We start from the raw sequence: 19096 nt of genomic DNA on the forward strand, positions 1-19096 counted from the left end.
TGAGTACCCCCAAGTCTCTCTGAACATCAACACTTATCAATTTTACACCTTTTAAAAATTATTCTGCTTTTCTATTTTTACGACCAAAGTGAACAACTTCACACTTCCCTACATTATACTCCGTTTGCCATCTTGTCCACTCACTCAACCTGTCTATATCTCTTTACAGCCTCTCTACATCCCCTCCACAACTTACTGTTCCACCGAGCTTTGTATCATCTGCAAACTTGGGTACATTACTCTTTGTCTCTTCATCCAAGTCATTAATATAGAGTGTAAATAGCTGAGGCCCCAGCACTGATCCTTGCGGCACCCCACTATTCACTGCCTGCCAACATGAAAATGCCCCCTTTATGCTCAGTCTCTGCTTCCTGTCTGTTAACCAATCCTTTATCCACGCTAATATATTACCCCTAACACCATGAGCTCTTATCTTGTCTATTAATCTTTTATATTGAACCTTATCGAATGCCTTTTGAAAATCCAGATATACTACATCTACTGGTTCCCCTTTATCTACCCTACTAGTCACATCCTTATATGGAAATTGGCCTTCAGAAGAATGGTATGACCAGAGTGGAAGAAGAGCTAAGAGTGAATGGGATAGAGAGATTTCTGAATTGGTAATGATTTGTGTTTATATTTGGGGGGAGGGAAATGGGTTCAGCATTGTTATGCAATAAGGCTTCACACACTCAGTTTATCTGAAATGTGCCTAGTAAGTCTGTCGATTTCTATCTTGAGCATGCTCAATGATTGAACTTCCACAGCCCTCGGGTAGAAAACTCCACAGATTCATCATCATCTGAGTAAAGAACTTACTCCTCATCTCAGTCGTAAATGGCCTGACCCTTGTTTTGAGGCTGTGTGCCCTGGTTCTATACTCACCAGCCGGAGGAAACATCATGTCCACATCTACTCTGTCACACCCTGTAAGAGTTTTGTAAGTTTCAATGCAATCACTTCTCATTCTTCAAAACTCTAGCGAATGCAGGCCCAGTTTCCTCAATCTCTCCTTATAAGACAATCCTGCCATCCCAGGGATTAGTCTGGTGAACCTTTCTGGCTTCCTTAGATAAGGAAACCAAAACTGTACACAATACTCCAGCTGCAGTCTCACCAAGGCTTTATGCAATTGTAAGAGATCTTTACTTCTGTACTCAAATCTCCTTGCAATGAAGGCCAACATACCATTTGCCTGCCTAATTGCTTGCTACACCTTCATGCTAGCTTTTAGTAACTCATGAACAAGGACACCCAGGTTCCTTTGGACATCAACATTTCCCAATCCCTCACCATTTAAGGAATACTCTGCCTTTCTTTTTTTTCCACCAAAGTGGATCACTTCACACTTAGTAACACTATATTCCATCTGCCATGTTCTTGACCATTCACTTAGCCTGTCCAAGTCCCCTTGAAGCCTCCTTGTATCCTCCTCACAACTTACAATCCCATCTAGTTTCGTGTCATCAGCACATCTGGAAATATTACAATTGAGCCCCACATCCAAATCATTTATATAGATTGAATGGATTGATCTGCATCAATTGTTGGGCTGTTCACAAGTGTCATCTACCACGTCCTTAGAGGTTAACCCTCATCTCCAAGAAAACATCCGCTGACTCTGTTTGGAGGTGCGAAGACCTGTGAGAGGTGCGACTGGTGCAAATGAAAGCATTATGACAGCTTCCAGGATACCTTGCATAGACATGCATGAAAACCTGCTAGTGATCACAAACTAGCTTAATATTGATGGAGTGGATCCCTTCCAATTGATAATCCTGGATGATCTGAGGGTACCTTGAGTGCCACGTGTGCAGTCGGTGAGTCTCTGTACCTGTGGGGATCCAGCCACTGAAGCAAATGTGAGAGCCCCCTGTACCTGACTGGCTTCACAATTATCAAAGTGGTTGTAAGTGGCAGCTCCAGACGGCATGGCATCTGTCACCTAGGAGATACACTTGTGGGCAGCAGATTGTGAGGTCCTTGGAGATGTCATTAACAAATTGCTGGAAGCAAAGATATTCAGGTCTGTGGTGACCTTGACGGCCACTGGCAATGCGTAGCCACATGGCTGTCTTGGAAGTAGGTCTTGTTCCAGGAGGCTGCAGGCGTCAGCAACAACCTTCCCTGAACCTGAGCCTCCTGAGGCACTGTTCCACCATCATGTCAAAAAAGCTGATCCTTTGCATACCCTGTGCTGGGGTATCACCTCCTTCGAGCTGCAGCTCTGTGTCCATCCCCTCTGTCCTATGGAGTGGCTGTGGAGAAGGCAGCTACTACCATTGTTGCTGCTGTTGTTGATGTTGATGTTGCTGCTCCTGTTGTTTACGTCAGAGGTCCAAGGTAGAGCAGCATAAGCTGCTCCTATGCTGCAGTGAAGTGCAGGGAAGTGTAGACCAAAGTGGTCAAAGTCCAAGATAGGAGAAATGACCTATAAAGCAATGAAAAAACATTCTCAGAACAAGTCCTGTGAGCACAAACCTTTCACATAGGTAGGGCAACAGCTATGCAGCTTCACTCTTTTTAAAAGCTTTCCAGTCTATTACCTTCATTGCTCAATGACTCCCTGCTGTGCTCTCACTTTGTTGACCCTGGTGAGTTCCACACAGCTCAGGAAACCTTTGTGCTGGTTGTTAAAGTCAGAATGTTGGGTTAAAGGCACAATTACTTGGCTACAGATAGAAATTACAGACCCAGCTGCTCCACAGGGGTTACCCACACACAGGCATTTTGTGGGATTTAACACCCCACCTGCACCCGAACCCATCTCCCTTGGCAGTTAAAATTCTCTCCTTAAAGTTTTTATGACCAATTTAAAAACATAGATTTTTTAAAAAATCTTAATGTGTGCAAAACAAGAGAAAGTCAGTGTGAAAAATTGGCTGCAAAGATAAACTGGGTACATTCAGAGAAAATCAGTATACCAAGGGTTTTTAAAACATTACTTAATGCTCAAGAAAGCAAGCAAGGGACTTAATAAAACATACAGTTAAGCTAATTGATAACCCACAATTATTGACATCACTTTTATTCATTTTGCCATCAGACTCTCAAACTTCTTTAAAATTAAAGTTGTAGAACCTATGGCTGCAAAATTCATTTGCATAGCACCTGTATTTTCAGCACTACTGGTGCCATTTCGGGTACAAAATGGCATCTTCACCGCATATACACACTTATGGTGCTGGCTGTGCCAGATGCTATTTTGGGTAGGCTGTTAGCATGCATGCTGGGAGCGTGTGGTGGAAGTATGCAGAGGAGGCAGATCATGATGTCATTCAGCATGCAGCATTTATTTGACACTAGCACTGCCATTTTCGACTTGAGTGCCCCGGCTAATGCCCTTTCTTAACCTTACATAGCTGAACATGCATTCAGCAGTAGGAAGAACCTTCCACAGGCGCTAGTTAAAAGGGTTATCAAATACTTTCAGGTTAGTTGCTGATTGATTTCTACTGATTGTTACTGAGTTAGTAGAAGGGTTTGGTAGTTTGTGATGCTGTTTAAAGTTGCTGGAGTTTAAAGGGAGTGGTGTGGCAGGTGGGGAAGGTCTTGGTTCTGACTTCAAGGGTTCTGCTCAGACTACTTGCTCCCAGTCATGTGTTCTGTAGTTTCTATCCCTCTTGGCCTGAAGCATGACAGGGAGAATAAGCAGAGGCAACACAGAATAGGGTCAAGCGGTTTAAAAAGTGAGAAGGAGGAGAGGAGAAAGGCTTTCAGCAGGAGGCCTTATCCACCCAGGGTCTTCAGAGAGCAATTTTCCTATTTCAGCCACAGTAAGGAACAGTGTGTGTGACATCTCCATTTCACAAAGGAGTTGCTTACTGAAATCTGCCACCTGTTGTAGGCAGAAATACAGCCTCAGGGCAGGTTGAGGACTGCATTGCCAGTGACTGTACAGGTGACTGTGGTCTTCAGCTTCTTTGCCCTGGGATCCTTCCAGGCTGGAGCAGGGAACATCTCCAACAATTCGCAGTTCTCCATCCACTGTTGAGTGAGGCAGAGCATTGGCACTCTGTATGCAAAGAGGGGAGGAATACATTTCATTTTGGTTTGTCGCTGAGAATACAGCTTCGCCACGATAGCAGGCTTTCCCATCGTGCAGGGTGCCATCGACTGCACACATGTCACTGTGTATGCACCACATTTAAGTTTAAAGATGTACATAACTGCAAAGGATTCCACTCCCTCAATATCCGGCTGGTGTGCAGTCATATTCAGCACATTATACAGGTGAATGCTAGGTATCCAGGCAGCAGTGATGATGCTTTTATTGTGTGCTAGTCTATTGTATTGTTCATATTCCAGCCACCATGAGAAACCTGAACGTGGTTACTTGGCAGCAAGGGTTATCTGCTGACCATCTGGCTCATGCCTCTGGTGTACAAGCCACTCACGTGTGGACAACATGCATGTAATGAGAGCCATGCTGCCACACATTGAGCAGACTATTGAGGTGCCAAAGCAATGCTTCTGCTGCCTGGAATGCTCTGGAGGAACCCTGCATACTCTTCAGAGCATATGTCACGATTAGTCATGGTCTGCTGTATTCTGCACAGCCTTGCCATCATGAGGGCACTGCCCTTGCCACCAGATGGAGGAAGGGAGGAGGCAGCCAACACAGCTGCTTTTTGGCTGAGCTGTCTGTGATCAGCTCATTGGACTCTAGTATTAGTGAACGCAACCTCAGTTCCCTATTCAGCAACCTCTACTACTGGTTTGGCTGCAATACTGAAATTAAAGCCACCAATAAATAAACATTCCAAACCAACTTTATCAGTCGACCATCTAATATGCCATGCAAAAGTCAACTAATCACCCTTTCACATTCCATGTGCCTTTGCTTGTCTTAGTGTTTCTATGCTGGCAAAAGGCTGCTGATTTTCAGGTGGGAGAGACTGCAGATGGCCTTGCAGGATGCCCTCGCACAGCACAGGCTCTAGAACAGGGTGTCCAATATACAGGCCGCGGGCCAGGATCCGGTCCATCAAAGGTTTCCATCCGGCCCACTGATGTATCTCAGAGATGAGAAATTTTCCATTGTCTTCTTTCAGACCGTTTAAAAAAAAAAATTGCGCTCAGTTTCACGGTTGACAGATGCTGACATCAGGAACAGCGATTTCCCAACTTTGGACAGATTCAGGGTTTTCCGGTGGGTTCTGACTTTTTTTCAAGGGTTGGACAACCCTGCTTTAGAAGACTTAGCTTTGGAGTTCACCACTTCAGCATGAGCAGCAGCATGGGTACTGTCGGAGTGGCAGTGGTGCGAGGATGAAAGCTATCATCCTGAGAGAGGGCAACAGGTCCACTGCCACTCTGTTGGTGGGGGAGGGTGGAAACTATAGAAAAATTCTTATGCAGCGCCCACAGCTCAAACAGGCATTAGGCTCTTTGCATGTACGAATAGGGACATAACTCCTTTTTGAGGCAAGATTGATTTACCTTGAGGTGGCTGGCACTCAGGAAAGCCAGGGCTTGGAACCGTGGTATACTACAACCAACAGGTGAGATTTTGAAATCTACTTACCTGTATGTGGGTAAGGAGGAGCAGCAGAGTTCTTTGTTACTCCACATTTAACGAACACAGGCCACCACTCACCCCCATCCCCCTCAACCGCTGCTCCTCCTGATCGGGCACTGGGCACATCTTTGATAGACTGACCTGCCTAGATTCTCTCGGTAGGTCTTCCTCCTCTTTCAAATAATTCAATTCAGAGGCATTCCATTAATGTTAGTAAAGGCAACTGATGACAGATACATGGCAATTAACGAAGAGCTGGCACAAAACCAAAAGACTCATAAACCAGGGTTTTCTATGCGATGTGGGCTAGTGAGCATTGGGAACGGGGCCAGGGAGCCATTCTAACGGTTCTGTGACTTCAGCTACCATTTTTGGAATTTTCTATTAGAAATGACAGCTGATGGCCAATCCTAAGGATGGATATGTTGGAATGTTAGAGTAATAAAAAGGAATATGTCATTCATACCTTAGCAATAATGAGCATCAGGAATGACCACTGCATTCCTGGCAGAGGTGCATAAATACTAAAGGGCTGCTGAAGCAGGTGGAATCAACTGCAGAGTGACCAATTACTCTCGAGAACATACACTTTTTAAAGAAAAAAAAACTTTTTCACAACACCCCTGGGAGCCACCAGCCACTTTACTGTTGCGGTGATTTTCTTTCCTCTTCTCACCAGAGGTGGGGCAGTCACACAGCAGCTGAGTATTTGTCTCAAAACCCTCGGTCTTACTTTCTAAATCTTGTCCTTGAGTTAAACATCCACCTGAGAAGTCTGCTCTTAGCAACCCTAAAATTAAATTTCCTGGATGTATTCTGGACTTTGCTTCCAGAATGCTCATCAGCTGGGAGATGGTGTGGTACCTTCCATGGTACTTTTGAAGAAATGAAACTCCTGGCTGCTTAATGCCCATTCCAGACTTGGTTAAATGGTTAAACAGGACTGAATTTTGGCTGAAATTGGGCAGAACTGATTGAACCTGAAAATGCATTTTGGAATCAACATCATATAGTCAAAATAAGGAGAGGTATTTAGCAGGGGCCAGTGCATTGATTGCAGTTGTTTCTAATCTACACTAATGACCAGAATATTGAAACCAAATAGAAGTGTCAAATTTTCTGATATTAAAATAGCAAGAGGAAATGTAAAAAGATTTTAAAAAGGATTTAGATTGGTTATGCAACTGGCAGACAAATGGAACTTAACATAAATAAATGTAAGCTATTATGCATTTGCCAAGAAAATGTGCCTCATGAACACACAATAAATAAAATTTAATTGGAACAGAGAGACTTCAAAAGCAACCTATTGGAATATAGTGCACTCGTACTTTTGATATCTGGGATTCGGTGGCAATGTAGTTAAAATAGTAAATAGAGTGCTGGAATATTTAGCTGGAGGAGTGTAGTAATGGCTAAATATTATGAATTCAAGGGCAGAAGCCAGCATGCCTTGTGCATTTTTTCATTACTTAATTTTAAAAGAGAGAAATCACATGGGGCATTCTGGTCTCCAGACCTGAATACTCAGTACCTGCTACTGTCCTGTGAGTCTTTGTACTGGGAGTACTAAATCATTTAATTAACCGCTATAAGCCTTTGGAACTTGTACTAAGCCTCTACAAAGCACCCTCAGGCCACACGTTGAGCTCGGTGTGCAACTCCAGTCACTGTGCCTCCACTGTAGAGGAGCAAGGCAGATCCCTAGTGTAAAAAAAGACAGGCTACTGAAACTCAAGCTCTACAGACTAGGAAAGAAAAGTGATTAAGTAAGGGACCTCATAAAGGTATATTAAATATTACATAATAGAATAAAGCAAACCTAGAATATTATTTCAAGGCAAGAAAATAAGATCAGAAAACATTATTTTAAAATTTCTAACAAAAAAAAAGAAAATTTGAAACAGATATTTGCACAAGGTTCTTTACTAGGAGTAATAAATGTTCAAAATAATCTGCCAGGCATGGTAGCGGAGATAATAAATATTAGTTTCACTCAGCAGGTCTGGCAGCATCTGTGGAAAGAGAAGCAGAGTTAACGTTTCGGGTCAGTGACCCTTCTTCGGAACTGACAAATATTAGAAAAGTCACAGATTATAAACAAGTGAGGTGGGGGTTGGGCAAGAGATAACAAAGGAGAAGGTGCAGATTGGACCAGGCCACATAGCTGACCTTTGCTCCGTGACCTTTTGGTCAGCTATGTGGCCTGGTCCAATCTGCACCTTCTCCTTTGTTATCTCTTGCCCAACCCCCACCTCACTTGTTTATAATCTGTGACTTTTCTAATATTTGTCAGTTCCGAAGAAGGGTCACTGACCCGAAACGTTAACTCTGCTTCTCTTTCCACAGATGCTGCCAGACCTGCTGAGTGAATCCAGCATTTCTTGTTTTTGTTTCAGATTTCCAGCATCCGCAGTATTTTGCTTTTATAATAAATATTAGTGATGTTCAGAGTGCAGTTGGAATTTTTTTTTAAAGATGTTTCCTGCAAGAGGCATGAGCTTCAATGGCTTTTTTCTTTTTTTTTGTATAATGCAAATGATGCCATGGCCAGAATTTTACATCACCCCAGCGAGCTGGATGGTGGCAGTGGGAGGGGTGGCATAAAATGGAGCGGGAGGCCTTCTGGACCCACTCCTGCCTCTGCCCCACTTTATGTAGGGCGGGGGGGGGGGGGGGGGTGCGAAAAATGGGCCACCTGCCCCATGCCAATCAAGGCCCTTAAGTTGCCAGTTAACGGCCACTAAACGGCTTTCGCCCACCTCCACGGGGATTTTACCCATGGCAAGCGGGCATCCTGGAGCCGGGAAAGGCTGTCCAGTGAAAGTTGGTGGCCTCTCAGCGCCCCGGGGAGGGGGGCCCTGACTATCGAGCACATGGTGCCCGATTGAGGCCCACCCCCACTTCCCTAACCACCCCCAGGACCCAAGATGCCCCCCCTTCCCCCCAAACGGCCACCCTTGCCTCGCCGGGGCCTGACCTATTACCCCCGGCAAGGCAACACAAACTTACCTGCAGTCCTGGCTCCATGTCCCTGGCTGGGCTGCAGCTCCCGGTGGCGCTGCTGCGACTAAGAGCTGCCGGCCCGGTGATTGCCCGGCAGATCAATGAGGCGGGACTTCTTCCCTCAAGCAGGTGGAAGTCCCGCCTCAGAACAATTAAAGCCTAGTGACCCGTAAAATACGGGACAGATTCCCAGGCTAGGCGGAAGCAGGTTCGCCACAGACTTTTACGTCGGTGGCCAGATCCCATCTGTCCGACGTAAAATCCAGCCCCATGTTTCAGCATAATGTTACTCATATGGGATAAAGTATTTGTCAGCCGTTTATGACAGTTTTTACACTTATTTTCCATGTAGCATGAAGGAAACTGATCTGGCCAGCAAGCAATGGAAAGGAGCAAACTGCAAACCATGTCCAGTAGTTCATCCTCATCCTATATGTGGAACTGATGGCCATGTCTACTCTTCTCTGGTAAGGATATGTCGACAAGTAAAACATAAGACATTTCCACATTTTGCTTTAGCAAAGGATTTTTCTTTATTTTTATATCAAAATGTATTTATTATGTGGGGGTGCACTTGTTGGCCTCAATTCAGCATGCATTGGCCGTAAAATTATAGGATAATTCTACTCATAATATATATTTGGTTGTATTTTTAAAAACTGCAATATTTGTTACTTTTAAACCTTTAACTCAAGCCCACCCAGGAGATGCCAATGTTAGCAGATTTTCCATGGTTACAGTGACAACAAAGGGTTGTTAGTCCTGTAATATATCCTGTCTGATTCAGGTCCAAGTGATTTTAAACAAAAATGTCGATATATGTTGACGAATAACAGTATTGTTCTTATACAGCTGTTTTTCAGCATTACATTAAATGATGAGCAATTAATACAACCTGCTTCCTCCACAAAGTCCAAGCTGATACAGCTTTGTGGGCTATCATTAAGGTGAAAAGACTTTCAAATGCCCACTAGAGCACTTTAGCTTTTAGAAGGAACAGGTTCTATCAATATACTATTTGGCTACCTAGGGCTGCACGTACTCATAAAGTACCCCACCAAGCTGATGCCATGCTTAAGCTGTTTACACAATGTCCTAATGTCTTCAGTCTACAACTTAGTCCTACAAGCTTTGTTTATTGTACTCAGAAATGCACAGAACAGTCTTTATCTACATGTAACCTTGGAGGCCTCCATAGTTCTGATGGCCTTTGGAGTATTTTAGTGTTATCAGTTATTCTGGTATGTTGGTGTCCTCGTCTCTTAACCTGAGTTTATCACTGTATAGAAACTTCAGCATTGTCTGTCTTTTAGATTCCAAACTGTCTTTTGTTCAGAAGTAGAAGCAAGATTCTTTTCTCCACATTTGTTCTCTGGCTAAAATATTAAAGCAAAGCATGCTGGGATACGACCATTTAACCACTTTAAAATGTGCTAACATTCCTTCTTTTTCACACCTCAGTGGAACCACTCTGGGTCAATTTTCACTTGACCTATTAACTTTCTTTCTGGCTTTTTCTTGCTTCATCTTGGAGTTTGCAGTTGGTTAGTATTATATGTACATATGAACACATAACATAAAAGTGTTACTTCAACAGTTTCTTTGACCTTATTCCATTTGTTGATTATCATCCATAGGTTTCCCTGTACCCCAGACTTGGGAGTGCTTTCTCTGACCCAGTTCCTTGTTTTTCTCTTTAATTTTATGTGGGCTTGTCTAAGTAATACATAATAACTAATCTAAATTTTATTTGACCAAGGTTACACATCAGATACAGACAGGGAAGTACAGAAAACTACAGTGTGCTATATTATCAATAAATCATGGACTTAAAAGATTCTTCAAAGATGCAGGCCCTCTGATTGGGCCTGAAGCATCGAGGGCACGCCCGCCATCCTCAATAGGGCAGCGAACACGGAGGCAGCCAATTAGGAGGCCACCTCTGGGAAGATTGTGCCGGCGGGCGCGCTGCCAGCAAGTGTGGGCTCGGGACTGACATCGGAGTCCCAAAGCCCATGGGAAAATCCTGTCCTTGATGTCTACAGGTAAATACCTAAAACTACTAGATTTTTTGCTGTGCCATCAACATTCATATGATCTGGATAACCATGGTCCCCTATTTAACAGAAAAGAAAAACACTGAACCTATTGTGGCTCTTCTTGAGAGAACAAGGGGTTAGTTTATCAATTCATGATTTCCTTCTGTCACCATGAGGAAATACCCACTCAAATTAAGAAAATTATTATTTAATAAAGCCCAATATGTATTTACCTTAAGCAATACAAAAAAGTCATTATGAAGTGAATTAATAACAGCTGTCAATAGAAAGGCTTAACTTTTTGTACGTTTACAGGAAGATATGAACTGCAAGTAAGTGATTTCACTTTTTAAAAAAATTTACCTGAAAGATAAAGAAGCATACTCCATTTTACCTTTTTCTTTGCCTTTTTTGTAACCTTTAAATCATATTTAGGAACTAACTCTTCAGTTAGTTAGTGCACCCCAACAACAAGATGTGTCCAGATTGTTGCCATAGAGATAGCAATTTCCACTTCAAATCATAAAACATTAAAGAAATTCAAAACTGACATTTTTAAAAAATAAATTATGGTCTCCACCTCTGGGCAAGAGATTTCCATATAATTTACAATAACCAGAATCTCTCTGTGGCCATATGAAAGTTGAGTTTTCACAATTTAATAAGTTAGTTCACAATTTTTATGCTGACCAATATTTAATTAAGCACAATTAAGAACAGATAAAATTATCAAAACAGGACATGCTTACAAAAAAACAGTAAATTACTTCATCATTCTTATTGTTCTTCAAACACCTTTCCAAATGACTGTAAAAATACAGAATAAAGCTGAAGAAAAATAGTCCTCACAACTAAACTAAATCTTTGCAACATCCTTCCACATTGAAATAGAGGACACTCAGTGTTGTATGATTGCCTTTAAGAGTGATGTCCCTTTAAGATCTTAGTATGCTAATGAGCTAAGCACCGGGATGTAGTCACGTGATATGAAACCAGAGTCACTCTGCAACTGTAACACCTAGAGGGAGGTTCTGTAAATAGTTTGCTCTATACTGTATATAATAGTTTAGCTGTAATAAACCTGTTTTGAGATCTTCAATGAACTGGGCTCCACACATCTCATTGTTGCACCAGACAACATAAAGAACTCATTACACTTAACACAGGCTTTTTAAAGAGACAGTACACTGAAAGCAAATCACTCCTGAAGCTTGTGATAATAGAAAAGGGACAGAATCTTTCCCTTTCTCCTTTCTTTCATCAATTGTGAACTAACTTCTTTTCTCTCAAACCTATTTGCAGCTTCTGATAAAAGCAAAATACTGCAGATACAGGAAATCTGAAATAAAAACAGAAAGTGCTGGAAATACTCAGCAGGTCTGGCAGCATCTGTGGAAATAGAAGCAGTGTTAACATTTCAGGTTCTGAAACATTAATTCTGTTTCTCTCTCCACCAATGCTGCCAGACCTGCTGAGTATTTCCAGCACTTTCTGTTTTTATTACAGCTTCTGATGATTGTTACTTTTCCCCATTTGAAAGAAGTCAATTTTAACCAAGACATACTGGATACCCTTATGAGCTCTTTAAAGCGGGTCAGTGTAATCAATTTGTACATTTTTTCATGGGCCATGAATGTAGCGACCAGGCTAGTTTCAACTGTGGGCCCGAATCATACTGGACATATGCAAGGCAGTCATTAATACTGGCATTCACGGTCTGATCCATACAAAGCCACCCCATCTGCACTAATTTTTGGACCAGGTTGTCGCCGTTCTGGTGCCCACTCGAAGTGCGAACTCATGGAGCACCTTGATGCAAAGCGACTTCAGGGCCACCCACTTGCCCTGATTTTAAAAAAAGTTATCCTGATCTTCAATGTCAAATGCATTTTTGGGCCATGAACCCTTACTTTTGATGATTTGCCTGGACTGATTTAATTAAAGGATCCTCTCATGCTGCACTCCTGCAAGCTCTAAAAGGGGTACTTCACGAGCTTTATTTATCTGGCCATGCAAGGCTGTAGATGCTTCTAACACTTCAATGGCAATCTTGAACTTCTTTGCTAGCTGATCTACCTGGCCACTCTCACTGGTCCAGGGGGTGATTTTAAAATGGGCTTATACTTGGACCACCCATAAGAGCTGTTGCCTCCTCTTCGCCTCTGCTAGAATCCACTGGATCAGTCCTGCCAAAGGCAACGTTTTACAGTCTGCGGAGGTAAGTCAGCTTTTATTCCAAATAACTTCTTGATTGTCATAGTCTTAGGAGGTGGGGAGGAGTCAATCACAATAGCGGGTCTGAGAATTCCAGTAACCAAATTAAGAAAACAGTGCTTTGTAAATGTTTGAATTGATTTAAATAAGAGACCACACATTTTTAGTTTAAACTGCACAAAGCAATTGCAGTTTTTTGGCTATAATACAAATGAAATAAAGTCCCCTGAAAAGTTCAAATTATCTAGCACCAGACACCGCAGCAACTGTAACTTGCAAGTCTTCAAGGTAGAATCTTTTTAAAGCTAACTCCTTCTGCTTTTCACATTTGCTTAAGTTAACGTCAGTCAAAATAAATCCATACCAGTGTCTTTAACTTAAAATGTAAGTCACAATGTTTTCCACAATTCTGGGAGCAAACTCCTAATCCTAAACATACTCAACAACCATATTCACACTTTGATGATCCTGAAAAATATTGATCCATGTCATGGATTACGAACTCAGGAAGTGCCAGATTTTTACATGATGTTCCCAGATTGTAAGCCTAAGGGATATTCACAGTTTAAAGCAGTTCAAAACAAAAACATGACTCGGGTATCTCAAAAATAATACATGTGTATACATACATAGAATAAACAATCAACCAACTTAAAATAGCATATACTTGTGGAAAAGTCATTGATTAAAATGTTTAAAATACTTATAAACCAAAGACAAGATCACTGATGGTTAAATGGCTTATAACTCTGTTGAACATTTGTAAATTATCAGACTTTCACATATTCACGTGCCCTTTCACACGGGCGCCCAGAGAATATTAGAGAATTTCACGTCAATGCCTGCTCTGTCCATGTTTACTACTTGTACAGGTCATATCACAGTTTGGAGAGTTTAGTGTCTATCAGGAGTTCCTGATTCCAGACCCTGGTCCTCCTGCTCTTTCTCAGTCATGTTCATACTTGCTCACAGCCTCTGCAATCTTGTTGGTAAATGAATTTGGTGATTATGGCATGGATGATACCTTTCCTTTACATTAAACATTCCTGCAGACCGTGTATTTTCTTTTGACAATGTGTATCTGGGTCTGCCATGTCTCGAGGGCTATGTTGGTTCCCCTGTTGTTGTTTGAGGACCCCACTTAAGGCACTGGTTAATTTGTCTACCTTTGCTTCCCACATATTATTTAAACCCTCCTTCTGTTCTTGCTTGACATTACATGAAACTAATTGCCCAGATTTTCTTGCACCTTCATGTTGAAAATAATGTACTGACATGGCTAAGGTCACACAGTCTTTAGTCTTTTTGATCTAATTGGGTTTTCAAACCTTTGATAGCATTGCTCTCAGTTTGGGTCTGCTTCTAATTGTTTCTTTTGTTTTATAATTTTCTGTCTTTGCCAAAGCTTTCCAATTTTCCTTTTTAAACACCTCTTTGGTTAGTGTGTTAATCAACTCCCCTTGCTCTTTGTTTACTCTTTGTTAATTCAAGGCTATGCACAACCCTAATGTTTTATTTCCCTGGGGCACGTCATTCTTATTTCTTTTTATTGTTGGGATTGGCAACTGTCTATAAATAGGTCACAACCAAAAATCCCCTTCTGATTTACCTTTGCTTAATGGGTTAGTGACCATTTATAACTCGGTCATTACCAAAAAAAACCAAATCCTCAAGTCAGGACCAGTCAATCTCTTTATGCCAGTTATTTTCAAACTTTTAACTCAAGCCCACCTAGGCAGCGCCAGTGTTACCAGATTTCCCTTGGAACAGTCACAGCAATGAGTTGTAGACCCTGCAACAATAATCTTTGTGTGATTCAGGCCCAAGTAGTTTTAAACAGCCAGCTGTAATATACATTGATTAATAACTGCATTATTCTTATGCAGCTTTTCTACAGTTTTACATTAAATGATGAGCAATTATTTCAGTCTGTTTCTTACATGAAGTCTAAGCTAATCAGACTTGCAGCTTCATGGGTTACTATTAAAGCAAAAGGACTTCTGACTGTCCACAAGAGTACTCTAACCTTTGGAGGGAAAAGGGTTTACTCTTATGCTATTTGGCCACCTTGTGCTGCATGTACTTAAAACAGTTTTCACACAAGCTGACCCCATGCTGGAGCTGATTATGCAACATCCTAATCTGAGCCATTGGTGTGGATTGTGGGTGGCTGGGGCCTAGGTGCTGATCCTTGTGGTACCCCACTATTTGTAGCCTGCCGGCCAGAGGGTGACCCATTTATTCCTGCTCTGTGTGTTGGCCATTTCTCAATCTGTGCTGGGGTGTTGCTCCGCCCCCACTCACCAATCCCATGAGTTTTTGTTTTGTGTGATAGCTTCTTGTGTGCACCTTATCCAAAGCTTTTTGAAAATCCAAATACACCACATTGACTGATTCCCCCTTATCTAAAAGCAAAATACTGCGGATGCTGGAAATCTGAAATAAAAACAAGAAATGCTGGAACCACTCAGCAGGTCTGGCAGTTCCGATGAAGGGTCACTGACCCGAAACATTAACTCTGCTTCTCTTTCCACAGATGCTGCCAGACCTGCTGAGTGGTTCCAGCATTTCTTGTTTTTATCCCCCTTATCTATCCTAGGTAGCAGTGATCATAATATGATCGAATTTCACATTTAGTTTGAGGGAGAGAAGGGCGAATCTAAGACTAGTGTTTTAAACTTAAATAATGGCAATTATGAGGACATGAAGGCAGAGCTGGCTAAAGTAAACTGGCAAATTAAGTTAAGGGATATGTCAGTAGCAATGCAGTGGCAGACATTTAAGCAGATATTTCAGACTACTCCGAAAAGATGCATTCCAATGAAAAAGACTCTAAGGGAAGAACACTCCATCCTTGGCTAACTCTGGGAGTGAAAGAAAGTATCAAATTGAAAGGAAAAGCATATAATTACGCGAGGATGAGTGGCAGGTCAGGAGATTGGGCAGAAGATAAAGAACAGCAAAGAATGACTAAAAGGTTAATAAGGAGGGAGAAATTAGAGTATGAGAGAAAGCTAGCTAGAGTTATAAAAAACAGATAGTAAGAGTTTCTACAGGTATTTAAAAAGGAAAAGACTAAGCAAAGTGAGCGTTGGCCCTGTAGAAAGTGAGTTTGGGGAATTAATAATAGAAAATAAGGAGATGATGGATGAATTGAACTGATATTTTCATCTGTCTTCACTGTAGAGGAGACAAATAACATCCCAGAAATAATTTTGTATCAAGAGGTGAAAGGGAGGGAGGAACTTAAAACAATTACAATTATCAGGGAAAGGGGACTAAAAATGTTATTAGAACTAAAAGCTGACAAGTCCCCAGTTCCTGATGGACTTCATCCTATGGTCTTTAAAGAAGTGGCTGCTGAGATAGTAGATGCATTGGTTTCAATTTTCCAAAATTCCCTCGATTCTGGAAAGGTCCAATCAGATTGGAAAATAGCAAATGTGACTCCTCTATTCAGGAAAGGAGGGAGACAGAAAGCAGGAAACCACAGGCTAATTAGCTTAACATCTGTCACAGGGAAAATGCTGGAATCTATTATTGAGGAGGTTATAGCAGGGCACTTAGAACATCTCAATGTAATCAGGCAGAGTCAACATAGTTTTATGAAAGGGAAATCCTGTTTGAGTAATTTATTGGAGTCCTTCGAGGAAGTAACAAACAACATGGATAAAGGGGAACCTGTGGATGTGCTATACTTAGATTTCCAGAAGGCATTTGATAAGGTGTCTCATCAAAACTTACTAAGCAAAATAAGAGCTCATGGCATTGAGGGTAACATATTAGCATGGCTAGAGGATTAGTTAGCTAACAAGAAACCGAGTAGGCATAAATGGGTCATTTTCAGAATGGCAAGATGTGACGAGTGGAGTGCCACAGGGATCAGTTCTGGGACCTCAACTATTTACAATTTATATCAATGACTTGGATGAAGGGACCAAATGTATGGTTGCCAAATTTGCTGAGGCCACAAATATAGGTAGGAAAGTATGTTGTGAAGAGGACATAAGGAGTCTTCAAAAGGATACAGATAGATTGAGTGAGTGGAGAAAAATTTGGTAAATGAAGTATAATGTGGGAGAATGTGAGCTTATGCACTTTGGCAGGAATAGCTGCATATTATCTAAATGGAAAGAGATTGCAGAACTCTGAGGTACAGAGGGAGCTGGGTGTCCTACTTGAATCACAAAAGGTTGGTCTACAGATATAGCAAGTGATTAGGAAGGCAAATGGAATGTTGGCTTTTATTACAAGGGGAATGGAATATCTTGATAAAAGTCTAGTTTGCAGTTAGCATTTAACTGGGATTTACTCTCTAGATAAAGTAAGGTTAAGGAAATAAAGTAGGGTTAAAAAGTAAAGTAAGTTTCTTACAGTCTTAGGCAGGGATTAACAGGCTCAACTGCAGAGTAGCTGATTAGTTAAGTAGATGACCAGCCAAATCTGTTTGCTGCAGTTTCAGCTTCAAAAGGTATAAATACAGAGGTCTGGGTGCAGCCTGCAAATGGTGTGCAGTCTGCAAGCTGAGTGTGAAGATTTGAATGTGGTGAGTTCGGTGAAGGGGAGAAGAGGTGCTCCATTTTTCTACTTTTTTCATGCCTTTTTAACCCTCCAGTATTTGGTTCCTGCTTCGGTGCAGTGGAAGGAGCTGTTTGGTGAGTACCTGGTAAGCTACTCTACATATAATAAATAGTCTGTACCCATTAAGGTGAAGGGTAGGACTAACACGTCCAGGGAACTCTGGATGTCAAGGGATATAGAGGATTGGATCAGTAAAAAAAAAAAGGCTTATGGCAGATTCAGAGTGCTGAAAACAGTGGAGGCACTGGAGGAGTATAGAAAGTGTAAGGGGGTACTTAAAAAGTAATTAGGAGAGTGAAGAGGGGACATGAAAAAACACTGGCGGGCAAGATAAAGGAAAATCCTAAGGCATTTTATAAGTATATCATCGCACACCTACATGGTGGACGTGCTTTCCAAAATGGGGTTTGGGGAGGGAATCTGCAATTGGATCAAACTGCTCTACACAAACATCAGTAGCGCAGTGTCAATCAACGGGTGGGAATCTGAAAGTTTCCCGATCAAATCTGGAGTCAGACAGGGCTGTCCTCTGTCCCCGGTCTTGTTTGTTTGCTGTATTGAACCCTTTGCTGAGTCTATTAGGAAGGATGCGAGCATAAGAGGGGTGACAATCCCAGGCAGCGGAGGCACTCAGGTCAAAACCTCCCTGTACATGGATGACGTCGCCGTCTTCGGCTCGGATCCGCTGTCCGTGCGCAGACTGATGAGCATCTGCGACCAGTTCGAACAAGCCTCGGGAGCCAAAGTTAACCACGGCAAGAGCGAGGCCATGTTCTTTGGGAACTGGGCTGACCGATCCTTTGTCCCCTTCACCGTCAGGTCAGATTACCTGAAGGTGCTGGGGATATGGTTCGGAAGTGCCGGGGCGTGCACCAAAACATGGGAGGAGCGAGTAGCCAAGGTACGACAAAAGTTGGGCATGTGGGGGCAGCGATCTCTCTCCATTGTGGGTAAGAACCTGGTCATCAGGTGCGAGGCGCTCATGTTGTTGCTCTACGTGGCGCAGGTCTGGCCCATACCCCACTCCTGCGCCGTGGCAGTCACCCGAGCCATTTTCCACTTCGTCTGGGGATCTAAAATGGACCGGGTCCGGAGGGACACGATGTTCAAATCTCTGGACATGGGCGGGAAAAATGTACCCAACGTGGCCCTCATCCTGATGACCACCTTCGTGTGCAGCTGCATCAAGCTATGTGTAGATCCCCAGTACGCAAACTCCAAGTGTCACTACGTGCTGAGGTTCTATCTGTCCCCGGTGTTGCGAAGGATGGGCCTGGTCACATTGCCGCGGAACGCACCATGCAGTTGGGCGGCGCCGTACCACCTATCCTTCGTGGAGCAGTTTCTGCGGGAAAACACCTTTGACCACCGGTCCATCAGGCAGTGGTCTGCACGGAATGTCCTCAAGGCCCTACGGGAAAAGGAAACGGTGGATCCTGTCGGATGGTTCCCCGAGCAGACCGTCAAAGTCATTTGGCGGAATGCCTCATCACCAGAACTTTCAAACAAGCACCAAGACGTAGCTTGGCTGGTGGTGAGAAGGGCCCTCCCCGTCAGATCCTTCATGCACACCCGAAGTCTCGCCCCCTCCGCACAGTGCCCCCGCGTTGGCTGTGGTGGGGAAGAGACGGTCGCCCACCTCCTCCTGGAATGTGCCTTTGCAAAGCAGGTGTGGAAAGAGATGCAGTGGTTTTTGTCAAGGTTCATCCCAAGCAGCTCTGTAACACAGGAG

The 19096-nt window shown here is 42.7% G+C and overlaps 1 protein-coding gene across 4 annotated transcripts in view; it reads left to right on the forward strand.

Moving 5' to 3' along the window:
* The window catches only part of spock3 (SPARC (osteonectin), cwcv and kazal like domains proteoglycan 3), a 687897-nt gene that overhangs the window by 414020 nt on the left and 254781 nt on the right, over positions 1 to 19096 (forward strand). For all 4 annotated transcript variants that reach the window (XM_068039972.1, XM_068039987.1, XM_068039980.1 and 1 more), the window contains exon 5: positions 8883 to 8997. In XM_068039972.1, coding sequence (XP_067896073.1) covers positions 8883 to 8997 — 115 coding nt within the window. The remainder of the gene's footprint in view (positions 1 to 8882; positions 8998 to 19096) is intronic.

The sequence above is a fragment of the Heterodontus francisci genome, chromosome 1 (genome assembly GCF_036365525.1).
Source record: "Heterodontus francisci isolate sHetFra1 chromosome 1, sHetFra1.hap1, whole genome shotgun sequence".
Taxonomy (NCBI): domain Eukaryota; kingdom Metazoa; phylum Chordata; class Chondrichthyes; order Heterodontiformes; family Heterodontidae; genus Heterodontus; species Heterodontus francisci.